The sequence below is a fragment of the Pelodiscus sinensis genome, chromosome 13 (assembly GCF_052426305.1).
Source record: "Pelodiscus sinensis isolate ZL-2025 chromosome 13, ASM5242630v1, whole genome shotgun sequence".
Lineage (NCBI taxonomy): Eukaryota > Metazoa > Chordata > Testudines > Trionychidae > Pelodiscus > Pelodiscus sinensis.
The window spans coordinates 47,788,198-47,801,695 of NC_143064.1; the positions used below are offsets into that span (position 1 = coordinate 47,788,198).

Genomic DNA, 13,498 nt, shown 5'->3' on the forward strand with positions numbered 1-13,498 from the left:
CGTCTGGCTGTGCCCCCCCACATGGGCATCCTTCCACGCAAGCCAGAGCAGCAGCGTCAGCGCACTTTCGGCGGGGCTGGCCGGCGTTCGCTGCGGTCCCCGAGCTGGGGGGACTCGGGAGGGACGGCCCAGAAGGGGTCCCCTCAGCCCTGGCCTGCGCTGAACTCCAGGCGGGTGCTGGGCGAGCAGGCCGGGATGCTGCACATGCTCCTGCTTCCAGGGCCTGGCTCTCGGCCTGGGAAACGCTCGTGAGTGCGAGGGTTTCGGTGCCATTCCTGGAGGCGGGTGGTTGGTTTGTGACTTAAACACTGAACCGCCCAAAGTGCCGGCCAGTGACCCGCGCAGCCCGTCTGGCTACTGCCCCCACACGCACCCCTGGCTCCAGAGGTCAATGCTGGCCTTGGTCTCCGCCCCCCGTTCCCTCTCCAGCCCGGGAAGGGGGGGCCTTATTTCAGTTTGTAAACAGACTCGTGTCGAGCAGGGACCCATGAGCCTCAGCTCGGACTTCACTCTCCATGGCCCGGTGAGTGCTTGGCCTCCCTGCTGACACAGGGCCAGTGAGTGCCTCCCCCCCAGACCCCTACACTGCCCCCCACAGCCCCTGCCCTGGCCTCCGACGGCAGCTGCCCGCTGGTCTGGCTCTACTTGCCCGGCCTGGCGCCCGCACAGCTCTGCCCCTCCTTCCCAGAGCCCCGGCAAGATCTGTGGGTGTCCAGGGACCCCTGCTCCCCAGTACAGGCATGGTCACCATGGCAACGAGAGCACTGTCACCTTCTCAGGATCGGAACAGTCATAAAAAGGTGAAAATAGCAACAGGCAGCCAGCCCGACAGACCCCAGGGCACGGTGCAGCTGGGCACACCCTAGCAGGCTGGCGGGGTATGGAGGGCAGTACAGGAAGTTATTTAAAAGGAGACAGTGAAAACTAATGCCTTGAGCAGGAAGGAGGGTCTAGTGGTTAGAGCAGGAGGGGTGGGGCTCCTGGGTTCTCTCCCTGACCCGGGGGGAGGAGCGGGGTCTCGCAGTCAAAGCTGGAGGGAGTGAATCTAGAGGCCTGGATTCTTTTTGCAGCTCTGCCACGGTCTCCCTGGGGGAGCTCGGTGCCTCAGTTTCTCCACCCGAAACTTGAAGAAACGGTGAGTCAGGCGAATTTCTTCCCTCCCATCAGGAAATGGGAACAAGCCAGGGCAGCTCCTCCAAGGCCCCAGATCGCGTGTGGATCCCAAAACAGTTCCCGCGGCAGAGCGCCAGACGCGGGAGAGAGGAAACCTCCTCGCTTTGGCCCCAGGTGGCCTGTGGCACCCCACCCCCCACTCCCACCATCCTCCCTGGGTCCCTGGCTGCCTGCTGGGAGCACAGCTTGCTGACACGGTCCAGCCCTCCTCCCCCCCACCCCGCCCAAGTGCGCTCCCACGGCAGGGGAGGGAGAGGAAGCCATGTAGTGAACTTTCTCACACCTCCCCTCCTGGCTGGAGAGCAGAGAAAATGGAACTGCAGATTCCGCTCCCAGGCCTGGCGGAGGGGCGGGGGCTGGGGCCAGCGAGCCACAAACTGCCTCCCTGCCTGCCCTGTGGGACGCTGCACCCACCCCAGTGAACGCTGGGGCCAACGGGACGAATCCAGTACTGCTCGGAGGCATGTGACCGGAGAGCCACACGGTCCCACCCTTGTGCTTCACAAACATCGGTCCTCCGCGAGCCCGGCAACGCCCCAGCAAGGGACAGCAGCACGCTGCATTTTACAGGGGGAAACTGAGGCACAAGGCGGCCATGGCAGCTGCTAATGGCCACACAGCCAAGGCTTGAACCTCAGAGTACGCTAGCCACAATGCCAGCCTCTCTGGGGGCTCTCAGCCCGGCGCAGGGAAGAACTCCGCACGGCCTGCTCCCAGCGCCGACACCCTGCTTGGCAGAGAGCAGGTCTGAGCTGGCCCCATTTCTGGGGCTCCGTCTGCAGCCGGTAGGAGGCTGAGCCTAGGCAGGGAGCGGGCTGGGGGCAGCTTGGGAAACCCCTGCCCCCCACTGCCTGCCACTCAGAGCCCACGGCGAGTCCCTGCAGCGAACCGCAATGCCACGCTAGCCCGGCTGAGGGCGGCTGGAGCAGGCCCCGGCAGGGCGAACGGTCGCTGCAGCTTCCCTGTCGGCCAGCGGCCCAGCATCGGGCCCCGCCTGGCGTGTGCGGTGCCAGAGGGAAGCGGCCGGCGTAGGGCCTGGCCCAGAGCTGCAGCATTAACCACATCCCCTCACTCGGCCCTGGCAGGGAGCAACGGCCCGGAGCGCCAAGGGGGGCCTGATGGCGCCACGTGCCCAGCCAGCACCGAGCCGCCGGGGGCCAAGGGAGGCTACGAACGCAGGGCCCGAGCTGCCCGGCCCCTCCTGTCCCCGGGCAGGTCCCAGGCGCTGCGAGAGCCATTCGGGCCCCGGGTGCTCCCAGCCCCCTGGACCCACCCTGCCGGGCGGAAGGATCCCTGGGAAAGGCAAGGAACAGGTCGGGGCCCTCGTGGCCCCTGGAGACTCTAGGCCCGACCTGACTCTGTTCCAACCTCAGCAATGCCCGGCCCCGCGCCGGCAGGGTCACCCCGCTGCCGGGGGGGGGGGGGGGGGGGCTTCCGTCAGGCTGCCTCAAGCTGCTGGTTTTATTAACCCTCCCCTCTCCCTCCGTGGGAGCATGCGGGAAAGTCCACCCCGCCCAGCCGCCTTCTCCCGTCCCGACCCCCCCGGGGCAGAAACAGGCCACGAGCGACTGCTCCCCCGGCCTCTCCAGTGCCGGCCGTCTCACTGCAGCCAGCCCCCTGGCAGGGATACGGGGCAACCCTTGGCCAGGAGCCGCTGGGGAACAGCCCCAGGGGTAGGGGGACGTGTCCCCCCGGCCGGCTTCTCTGCCATGGAGCGGGGGTTGTGGCTGACTGGGCACTGCCACGCGGGGAGCCCGAGACGCCGGGGACGGTGCTTCCCCTGCACCTCGCTAGCCTCGGGCAGGGCGGGCTCGTCTGTCCCAAGGGCCGCGGACGGAAGAGGCAGGTTCCAGGGATGAGGCCTGAGAGCAGGCCGGGCGGACAGCTCACCCCACAGCAGCTGCAGCCACAACCCCACGCCCAAAGCTCTAGCCCAGGGCCCTGCCCCAGCCTGGCCCTGCGGCCCGCGGGGCGCCTTGGCGGTCCCCAGCAGAGCGACCGGTGCCCCCAGAACGGGAAGCAGGCGCCGCGGGGTCGGTACGCAGTTAGCGCCCCGTTGTCAGGGCAACCGGCCGGAAACTCTTCGCATTGCCCAGCGCCGACGCTCTGCTGCCTGCCCCTTCCCAGCACCCGCCAGGCGGGGACCCCAAGGCTGCCAACCCCACGCTCTGCCCCCAGCATTTACTGCCATGGCCGGGCCGCCAGCCAGCACCGTGGCCCCCCGGTGCGGTGGGTCGGATCACAGCCAGCCTAGGACACCGCACAGGCCTTCCCCACGGCCCGCACGGCAGCACACACATCCCTGCCCAGCACAGACCCCCTGCTCAGCCCCGGGCACGCCCTGGTGCACGTGGGACACGCCCGCCTTCCCACGACAGTCGGGTCTCGTTCACGGAGCCGGATTCTCCCTGTGGTGCACTGTATTGTGCAACGCCCTGGCTCACGTGGCCCCCATGCCAGCCTCCTTCAGCAGCAAGGGGCACACTCCCCATGCCACTGAGAGCAGGGTCCCCTCGCGCCGCTCTGCACCCCCTCTGGCTAGTGCCCAGGGCGCAGTGCAGGCTGCCCTGTGGGTCCCAGGACCGGAGCTGCTCTCGCGCCCGGCGCTGCTCCTACCGCACTGCACGGCCAAAGCGCGCAATGGCACAGCGGGGGGGGCCGCTGCCTGGGGGGGCGGAGCGGCAGGCTCTGCAGGGCCCCGTGCCAGTCTCACAGCTGCCAGCAGAGTCACCACCCCCGGGGGCTGGCGAACCCAAAGGAGCACTCCACGGAGAAGGGAAAGCTCACACTCCCGCCGGGTTCAGCCAGGCCGCCCAGCGCTAGACCCAGGGCTCGGGCAGCACTAGGAAGCAGCAAGGCCTGCAGCATGCTGGCCCGCACTGCACCATGCCCTGGCCGAGCAGGCAGCCCCATGGGCACGCAGGGAGAGCCCAGTGCCAGCCACCAGTGCAAGCCTGGGCACCAGGGACAGCCCAGGCGACGGCCCAGGAACGCAGCATGGCAGCTGCTCCGTATCCACCCATCTCTGCGCTCCGGCTGCAGGAGTCAGACCCCAGCCCACCAGCCACCTCCCACTGATCCCTGGCAGCTGGACTGGAAACCTGCCTCCTGCCACGGGACCAGACCCCACGTGGGCCAGCTCTGGTCAGACCCCAGCCCATCCGCCCTGCACCCACCAGCTGCCACGTCAGACCCCCGGCCCATCCACCCTGCGCCCGCCAGCTGCCACGTCAGACCCCAGCCCATCCGCCCTGCACCCGCCAGCTGCCACGTCAGACCCCGGCCCATCCGCCCTGCACCCGCCAGCTGCCACGTCAGACCCCGGCCCATCCGCCCTGCACCCGCCAGCTGCCACGTCAGACCCCGGCCCATCCACCCTGCACCCGCCAGCTGCCACGTCAGACCCCGGCCCATCCGCCCTGCACCCGCCAGCTGCCACGTCAGACCCCCGGCCCATCCGCCCCGCACCCACCAGCTGCCACGTCAGACCCCCAGCCCATCCGCCCCGCACCCACCAGCTGCCACGTCAGACCCCCGGCCCATCCGCCCCGCACCCACCAGCTGCCACGTCAGACCCCCAGCCCATCCACCCTGCGCCCGCCAGCTGCCACGTCAGACCCCGGCCCATCCGCCCTGCACCCACCAGCTGCCACGTCAGACCCCCAGCCCATCCGCCCCGCACCTACCAGCTGCCACGTCAGACCCCCGGCCCATCCGCCCCGCACCCACCAGCTGCCACGTCAGACCCCCAGCCCATCCGCCCCGCACCCACCAGCTGCCACGTCAGACCCCCAGCCCATCCGCCCCGCACCCACCAGCTGCCACGTCAGACCCCGGCCCATCCGCCCTGCACCCGCCACGAGACCCCAGCTCATCCGCCCTGCACTCACCAGCTGCCACGTCAGACCAGACTCCTGGCAATGTTGTGCCCCCGGCAGTGGTACCAGCGTGGTACCTCACGTATCCGCACACGGGGGAGCGCAACGTAGAAGCCAAAGCGGCTCGACCGTAACGAACTCTCGTGTCCCAAGCCAGCGCGCAGCACGGCGCCGCGCAGAGTAACAGGCTGACTAGCCAGACCAACGCCCACCACTGGGGCAGCACTGGAGCTGACTGGGCCTGGCTGAGCTGTGGCAGGTCCGACCGTGGGTGGGACACAGCTCAGCCAGCCCCTGCGCCAGGAGTCGGCCTGGCTCCTAGCTCTGGGGATAAACTGTTCTGTGTCCTGCCCCGCCCGCCATCTGCCCAGCATCTTCCCCTGGCGCAGCGGGGCTGTGGGCGTAGCTGCCAGCTCCCAGCCTGGTGGGACACTCTCCTCGGTTGCACGTGCTGCTCATGGGGCTGTAGCATCAGTGGGGCAGAGTGAGCAGAAACGCCTGCGCACCAGCCTGGCCTGCGCGCCCACGGCGGAGGCCACTTGGGACAGCAGCTGGAGCCCACGGCTGACGGCAGCGCTCTGGGGCAGGGTCCCGGCCTCTGGCCTCTCCCTCCTGCGCTGCAGAGATGTGCCGCTCACAGGATCTCCGTGCAGGCTCCAGAGCTGCCGCGCCCGCTAGCCCCAGCGCTCCGGCCCAGGCTCAGCGCTCTGCAGGCAGGGGGCCCATCCCGCCCAGCGCTGAGCGTGCTCCAGAAGAGCGGGCTGGTTTGTGTGCAGCGAGTCCCGACTGGCCAGCCCCAATTGGCCCCGCTGCCACGTGACGGGCCCCCAATGCTGTGGGGAAAGCGGGGAGACAGCTGCCTCCCCCATGCCGGGGGGCAGAGCCAGCCCCATGGCCCCCGACCTGCAGGCCAGGTGCCGGATCTCTGCCCCAGACCCCGTGCTGCCCTGCTGGTGAGCAAGATGCCCCCTGTGCTGGGTCATTCCTGGCACCGAAACAAACCTCCCCCGCACCCAGCCGGCCTTCGCCCTGGCACGGGGCCACCGCGCTGCCCGCCTACCTGGCCTGTGCCGGCACGGGACCGGAGCCTCGGGCCAGTCCATGGCTCGCGGCAGACGCCCACGAAGTGCCGACCCCCACGGCACAGGGGATTATGGGACTGTCCGGCCCAGCATGGCAGAAGAGTCCGGGCCGGGGCCTGGCTGCACCCCCAGCTCAGGCTGGCTCTGCTGCGAACAGGGCCTTGGCTCCAGCCAAGCACGGAGAGGAGAGGGGGCCCCGCTGCACAGGCTCCCCCGGCTCCACACCCGGGCCCACCGAGTCCTGTGTCACAAACACCCCGAGGGGCGAACTTCCTCTGCCTCCCGCCCTGCTGCAGCCGCCACAGAGGGAGGAAATGGCCAGGAACCGGCTGCTGGAGGCAGGTCCCTGCAGCCCATTGTCCCGCTCTGTCCCCTCTTCCTTCCCCAGTGCACAGGAGGCTGGAGGAGGGGCCTGGCTCCACAGTGCCGCCCTCCCTGCCCATACACCTCTGGGCTGTACCCCCCCCACAGCTCCACACGGATGCAGGATGCCCAGCTGCTGGGAGCCAGCGACGTTCCACCCCCTCGCCTGTCTCTTCAGCCCCCGCCCCGCCGCCCCCCAAAGCAGCCTCTAGCGGCTGGCCCGGCCCGCCGCAGGATGAGGCCGGCTCAGGCACGCAGCTGGCTCTGCTGCCCCCAGGACAGCATCTCCTTCCCACGATCACTGCCCCCTGCCCGCGCAGCATCCGCAGGGGGCTCACACGGCAAACGCTCCCCGCTCCAGCAGCACCGCACTCTGCGACATGGAGAAACCGAGGCACAAGCACTGCGCAGGCAGAGCTGGGACTGGCAGCCAGGACCCCGCCCACCCTTATGTGCCTAGATCAGGAGACCCCCTTCCCTCCTCTGCCCCATGGCTCCAACCAACAACGGAAGAGCAGCCAGACGGGGGCAGACCAAGGGTCCGTCCAGCCCAGGGTCCTGTCTGACGCCAGCAGCCAGCGCCAGGTGCCCCAGAGGGAGGGAACAGAACAGGGAATCCTCACGTGATCCCTCCCCTGCCCCCCATTCCCAGCCCCTGACACACAGAGGTTACGGACACCCTCCCTGCCCAGCCTGGCTAAGAGCCATTGATGGACCCACCCTCCAGGAACTTCTCTAGCTCTCTTAGAACCCTGTTAAAGGTCTGGTCTTCACAACCTCCTCTGGCGAGGAGTTCCACAGGTCGGCCATGCATTGTGTCAAGGAATATTTCCTTTGGGTTGTTTTCAACCTGTTGCCTATTAATTTCATTTGCAAGCCCCAGTTCTCGTGCTATGGGAAGGAGTACGTAACACTTCCTCATTTACTGTCCCCACACCAGCCCTGATTGTACAGACCTCTCTCATATCCCCCTTAGTCATCTCTTTTGCAGGCTGACACATTCCAGGTGTATTAATCTCTCCACACACGGCAGCTGTTCCAAACCCCTGTTCATTTCTGTTGCCCTTTCTGAACCTTTGCCAATGCTGAGGTCTCTTTTTGGCGACCGGCTGACCAGGCCTGCGCGCAGTATTCAGGCTGCGAGCGTCCCAGGGATTCAGAGACACTGTGATGGTCTCGGTCGCTAAGGGTTCCCAGCGTGCGGGCGGCTGGTTGGACTGTCGCGGCACAGGGAGCGGCTGTTCTCAGAGACCTACCCCCACGACTCCAGGGTCCCTCTCTGGGGTGGGAACGGGTCATTCTGACCCCATCGTCGCACACGGCTGGCTGGGACGCCGCTGCCCGACGGGCCCCTGCTGCACTTATCGAACAAGGCGGAGGCTCCGCAGTGAAAAGCTGCTCTCAGGAGCCTGGAGCAGGACCCTTGGGTGGCAGGTGACTCCCCGCAGCCCAGGCACCAGGCTCTGGGTGCAGGCTTGTGCGGCAGGAGCTCGGTGGGGGATGGGAGGTGTGTGCGGGGGGGGGGAGGAGAGTGCAGGAAACGCTTCCCCCCTCCTCGAGTCTCCGTCCAGGTCCCCCAGAGTAAGCGTCAGCCCTAAGGAGCCCATCGCCAGCTCCCTCCTTGGCTGCGCACAGCAGGGGAACGCCAGCCCTCCCCGTGCCCCAAGGCCTCCTGCCGACTGCCAGGGCCGGGGGCTGAGCCCCTCAAGCCCTGCAGTCCGTGGGAGAGGAGGCTGCCCAGCACCGTGCGCAGGTGGATGGGGGTTAGGTCACAGGTGCAGACCCTACCCCAGGAAGCACCAGGGGACTGGCACAAAGACTTCGGGGCCAATGTGAGCAGCACAGTGCAGCCCAGCCCCCCTCCCCTTCCAGCAGCTTGCCCCCCCTGCCTGCCCCAGCCCATCTGCACACACCTGACCCCCCTGTGGGCTGTCCCGGCTCAGGGCTCCCGAGTCCCCGGCCTGGCTGGGGGGGCGGGCTCCGGGCGGCCGGCAGCTGGGAAGTTCAGCCCTGCTGCAGCGTTAGCGTGAGGGGCGGGGTGGCTGACCTCTGGCTGGGGCCGGCGACTCGCCCAACTGGGAGAAGCCCAGGGCTCTGCCGGCCAGTCCGTCCAGGCGGCCCTGCGCCGGTCACGCCAACCCCGCGGAGCAGCAGCCAGTCCCCGAACGCCCCACTGCCCTGCCCTAGGGCTAAGCCAGCTGAGGAGAAGCGGCTGGAGGAGCCTGCAGCTCGCAGAGGGGAAGGGCCAGAGCTCCGTGGGGCAGCGGACCGAGCCTTCGCTCCTCACCGGCCCCATAGCGCCGGGGCTCCAGAGGGGGCGTTGGGCTGGCACCCGGCGGCCGTCACACGCGCCCCCAGCCAGCAGGCCCCTCCCCCGACTGACTGCTCCGCAAGAGGCGCCGGGCGTGGGGAGGGGGCCGGGCTGCCAGCCTGGCGAGGGAGGGAGCAGGAAGGAATCCCCGGCGCAGGGGCAGGTCTCCGCGGAGGCAAGGAATCTGATTAGCCGCGTGAGGGGTGGCTGGGGGCCGCTCCCACAGAGCGCTCAGAACAGACCCGGGGGGGGGGGGGAGCCAGGCCCAGAGACCGTCCCCAAGCTGTTTCTGCACCGCCCCCTCCTCTAGCCCTGAAATCCGGAGAAGGCAGCTGGCCAGCCGGCTGCACAGGCAGGGCGACACACGGTGCTCTCGCTCCCCCTCTGGGATCTTTGTATTGGTTCTTTCTTGGCTACGCCATCCCTGCCAGGCAGAGCGTGCACGCTTTGTCCTGGGCGCACACGGAGGGCCCACTAGCGGGAGGGGACGTGCAACAGGCTGCACGCGTGGGAAGGGGCGAGCCACAGAACTGGAGAGAAATGATTCCGGGTGGGTAACTTAGGCCAAACACCAGACAAGTGGGCCCCGCTGAGGGGCGGGGTCTGCAGGGGGGGACTGGGGGCAGCTCAGCCAAGGCTGGGCCCCTGGAACAGTCAGGGATCCGCCTACGGCCGGCGGGCCAGGAACCAAACAGGCCTTTTCCCTTGCTAACGTCACTGGCGCCTGCTTCCAGCCCCGCCAAGGCCAGCACACCGGCTCCGCTGCCCCATTTCATAACCTGGGCAGCGCCGGCCAGTCCTGATCGCCGGGCCGGGGAGCTGCCTTCGTGACACAGACCAGCCCCCCCGCGAGGCCGATGGGCGCCGTTTCGGAAAGCCTCCGCGACTCCCGTGTCTAAGGCCCGTTTCCAAAGAGACGCGGGCCGGAGACACCTACATCCCTTGGCTTTATGGGCGAGGCCCTGCAGTGCCCAGGGCACTTCTCAGGCCGGGACGTGGGCTCTAAACCCCTAGGCCCTTTGACACTCAAGCCGGGTGCTCCTTTGCTTGCGGTTTCAGAAGGAGCCAGTGGGGGAGGGCGGTTGCTAACAGAAACTCAGCTGCAGCCGGGAGCGGCTGCTACTTCCCCTCAACAAGGGGGAGAAGAGGTGTGCAAAGTCTCCCAGGGAGCCGCACCGCAGATGCAGCACCCTCCCCCGCCCACCCCATCCTGAGGCAGCCGGGGATCTCCAGCTCCCGTCTCTGGGGCCGCTCACGACCTGGCCCCTCTGCTCCAGACCCGGCTCCTGCTCTGACCTCACCTCCAGCAGGCCCGCCCTCTCCATCCCCGGGCACAGCAGCACAGCCTGCCTGGCGCTCCGGCCCGGAACCGGGCACCATCTCCGCCGGGCCCTCTTGTCCGGCTGTGCCTAAGCCTGCAGAGCAGCTGAGACCTGCTGTTCCCGTCCGTCGGCACAGCCGAACCGCGCCGTGCGCCTCGCTCGCTGCAACAGACTCTTGCAGCCTCCCCCCAGGCAGAACGCCGTCCGTCGGCTACCCCGCACCCCCTGCTCTGGGCACCCCCTTCTCCAGCAGCAGCCAGGCGCGGCGGGTCTCCGCTCCCGACCCCTCCTCAGACTGCTCATCGGCCATCGCGGCCCAGCCGCCAGCTCTGTCCCACCGGTTACATTCCAGAGAAACCCCTTCCCCTGCTGCTCCCTCTCTCCCCTCTGACCCGCCTCGCCACGCCGGCTCGCTAGCTCTCCGAGGCAGGCTCTGCTCTGCGTTGCCCCCTGCCCGGTGCCCTGGAGCTGCCGGGTGCTACGGGGGAGCACAAAGAAACACCAATGCAATGGCTGAGGAGTGGGGAAAGATGGGCAGAACCCATTCCACACGGACACAGGCTATCCAGGCCATAGTTTGCATGTGACCACCGCAGATCACACAGTTTCATTAGCAGGACCTGTGCCAGCGTCAAGCAAGGGGCTCTCGCCCGGCACTTCATGTGGAGATAGGCAGGGGACGGAACTGGATTCCTTTGCCCGCCTGGAATGGACTCTCTGCACAGCTGGGCTGCGGCGGACTTGGTGCCGTTGAGCTGGTGTTTGTGCTGCTACGGCCCCCGCTTCCCACCGCGGGTCCTGGCACTTCGTGCAACCGCAGGGCCGGGCCTTCCGGGCTGCTCTGTGTTTTCTCTGAGCCAGCTAACGTGCCAGGCAAAGCGTCAAGAGCCCGGCGAAGGGACACAGCTCCCTCGACGGGCCCTGTCTGCAGGGCTCCCGACCTGCGCTGGAATCCCACTCCCAGCCCGCCTCAGCTCTGCGGTCCATCTCTCCGCGCCCAGCCAGGCGCCCTCAGACACACGCGGCTTTTCACACACACCGGGGGTGGCAGAACCTCGTCGCAACTGAAAGTGTCGGCCAGAGCCGCACCGGTGTTTCCAACGGCTCCTTCCCCAGCCAGCACCACAGCCCTTCGCGGGCCTGGCAACCCTCCAATTGGGAAGTGGCAACAAGAGCAGGCGGGTCAGTGACTAGTGCTCAGCAAGGGTGGCGGTGCAGAGTTCACAAGCAGTCCACAAGCTCATGCACTAACACCCCCAGGAAACCAAAGGCTGTACGGGGCTAACCCTCACATGGGGAGAGGGGCGAACCCGTCCAGCGACCGGCTCACTGCAGACAGTCTGGGAGAAAGGCAGCTGCCCCGTCCCCGTCAGCGGCTGCACAAACTAGCCAATCCACAAGCAGCCAGCACCCGTGACATCAGCCACAGGGCCCAGCCACCAACTCCGACGCCAACGGCTTCTCATCCAGGCTCTCCGCCCTGCAGGCCTCCAGCCACCGGGGGGAGACAGATTCCACCCCGCGGGGGCAGGGCTGAGTCCAGCAGGGGGCAGGATGTGCGTAAACGTCCCGTGGGGGTTTGGCTCCCGTGCACACGCCGCGAGCGCTGGTCCATCCTGTCGGCAGATGCTGCGCCACCCAGGGCCCCGGCGCAGGAGAAACTCGGATTCACCCGGGAGAAGGGAACCCCTCTGCAACACAACAGAGCAGCGTGGGGAAGCCTGGGAGCTCTGCAAGGACTCCTGCCGATGCACACAGCACCCCTGGGCACGATCAGTCCCCTGCATGGCCTGTCCTCAGCACGGAGGACACACGGGGAGGTGGAGAAGGGCAGAGCTAAGGTTACAGAAGGGTCCCAAACAGTGACGTTTGGTTCAGGTCTTACGCCAGCTTGGAGCGGCCTGGCTTGTCAACGCCGGTTTGGAGCCCCAATGTATTCTCGTAAGGCCCACGCTTTCCCTTCAGCTAGGAGAGAGGTCAACCCTTGCAGCTCCGCCTTGCGGAGGCCGTGTCTGAGCGCCACCCTGGCCAAGCCAGCCATGGATGCAAAGGTGAGCGGCACTCGTGGAAAGACCCTTTCCTGCGCTGTCCTCTGGCCTCGGGAGCACTGCGCGGGGGAGCTGTTTGCAGAGGCTGCTGAGCACTTGCACTCTCCCTGGTAAGGGATTAAGCCCCGGCCAGCGGGGGATGGGCTCCTGAGGGCGGGGGTGCACTCTCCAGCCCTGGAGATGTTTAAATCCTGGCTGGGCTGATGGAGTCGGGTGGGTCCTGCTCTGGGCAGGGGGCCGGACTCGCTGCCTCCTGAGGTCTCTGCCCGCCCCACACGTCTCAGATTCCAGATGCAGCTGGCCTCGCTCGGCTCCGGCCCAGCAGCGCAGCTCCCCGACTAGCGCGGCACAGCGCCAGCCCGCAGCCCGCCGCTCCACCGAGCAGCCACGCCAGGGGCTCTCCAGCCGCCTCCAGCCTGCTCAGCCACCATGGCCCGGCGCTCCCGCTGCAGACGACAGCCAGGGCCCACCTAGGCAGCAGCTGCAGGTGGGGTTCCCCGCTTGGCTAGACCTACCCGGGATAGATCGCTGAAAACAGCCACCTGGCCGCCGCAGCAGGGGGCGCTCAGGCTGGCCACGCAAGTACCTGCCCCCTGCTCGGGCGCCCTGGGCTAGCCCACGTGCTGCAGCGACTCTGCTGGTTGTGACGAGCGCCATGTACACGTGTGGGGGGATCCCCCGGCCTTCCTGCCCCGACAGCCAGGGGTCACGGCAGGGTCCGGCTCTGGAGCCGGGGTGAGTCACTGCCACTCGACCACTTACAGCGGACAGGTCGGCTCACCCCCGAGCCCCTCCCCGCAGGGCTCCTGCCTTCCCCTGCCAGCGTATCCGCACAGCCGTTCCCAGAGCCCCCCCGCCGGGTCAGAGCAGGGGCGCTGTGCCCCCCTCCCCCACCGGGTCAGAGCATGGGCGCGGTGCCCCCCTCCCCCACCGGGTCAGAGCAGGGGCGCTGTGCCCCCCTCCCCCACTGGGCCGGGTCAGAGCATGGGCGCTGTGCCCCCCTCCCCCACTGGGCCGGGTCAGAGCATGGTGCTGTGCCCCCCTCCCCCACCGGGCCGGGTCAGGGCATGGGCGCTGTGCCCCCCTCCCCCACCGGGCCGGGTCAGAGCATGGGCGCTGTGCCCCCCTCCCCCACCGGGCCGGGTCAGGGCATGGGCGCTGTGCCCCCCTCCCCCACCGGGCCGGGTCAGGGCATGGGCGCTGTGCCCCCCTCCCCCACCGGGCCAGGTCAGAGCATGGGCGCTGTGCCCCCCTCCCCCACCGGGTCAGAGCATGGGCGCTGTGCCCCCCTCCCCCACCGGGTCAGAGCATGGGCGCTGTG

General features: G+C 68.3%; 1 protein-coding gene across 10 annotated transcripts in view; it reads right to left on the reverse strand.

Moving 5' to 3' along the window:
- NHSL2 (NHS like 2) overlaps nucleotides 1–13,498 on the reverse strand; it is an 87,673-nt gene that overhangs the window by 30,054 nt on the left and 44,121 nt on the right. Inside the window, exon 1 of one of the 10 annotated variants that reach the window (XM_075896598.2) lies at nucleotides 6,112–6,512. The exons of the other annotated variants lie outside the window; for them this stretch is intronic. Within the exon in view, the coding sequence (XP_075752713.2) occupies nucleotides 6,112–6,154 (43 nt within the window). The 5' untranslated portion in view covers nucleotides 6,155–6,512. Of the gene's footprint in view, nucleotides 1–6,111; nucleotides 6,513–13,498 lie in introns of those variants that run through there. 10 annotated transcript variants of the gene reach the window in all.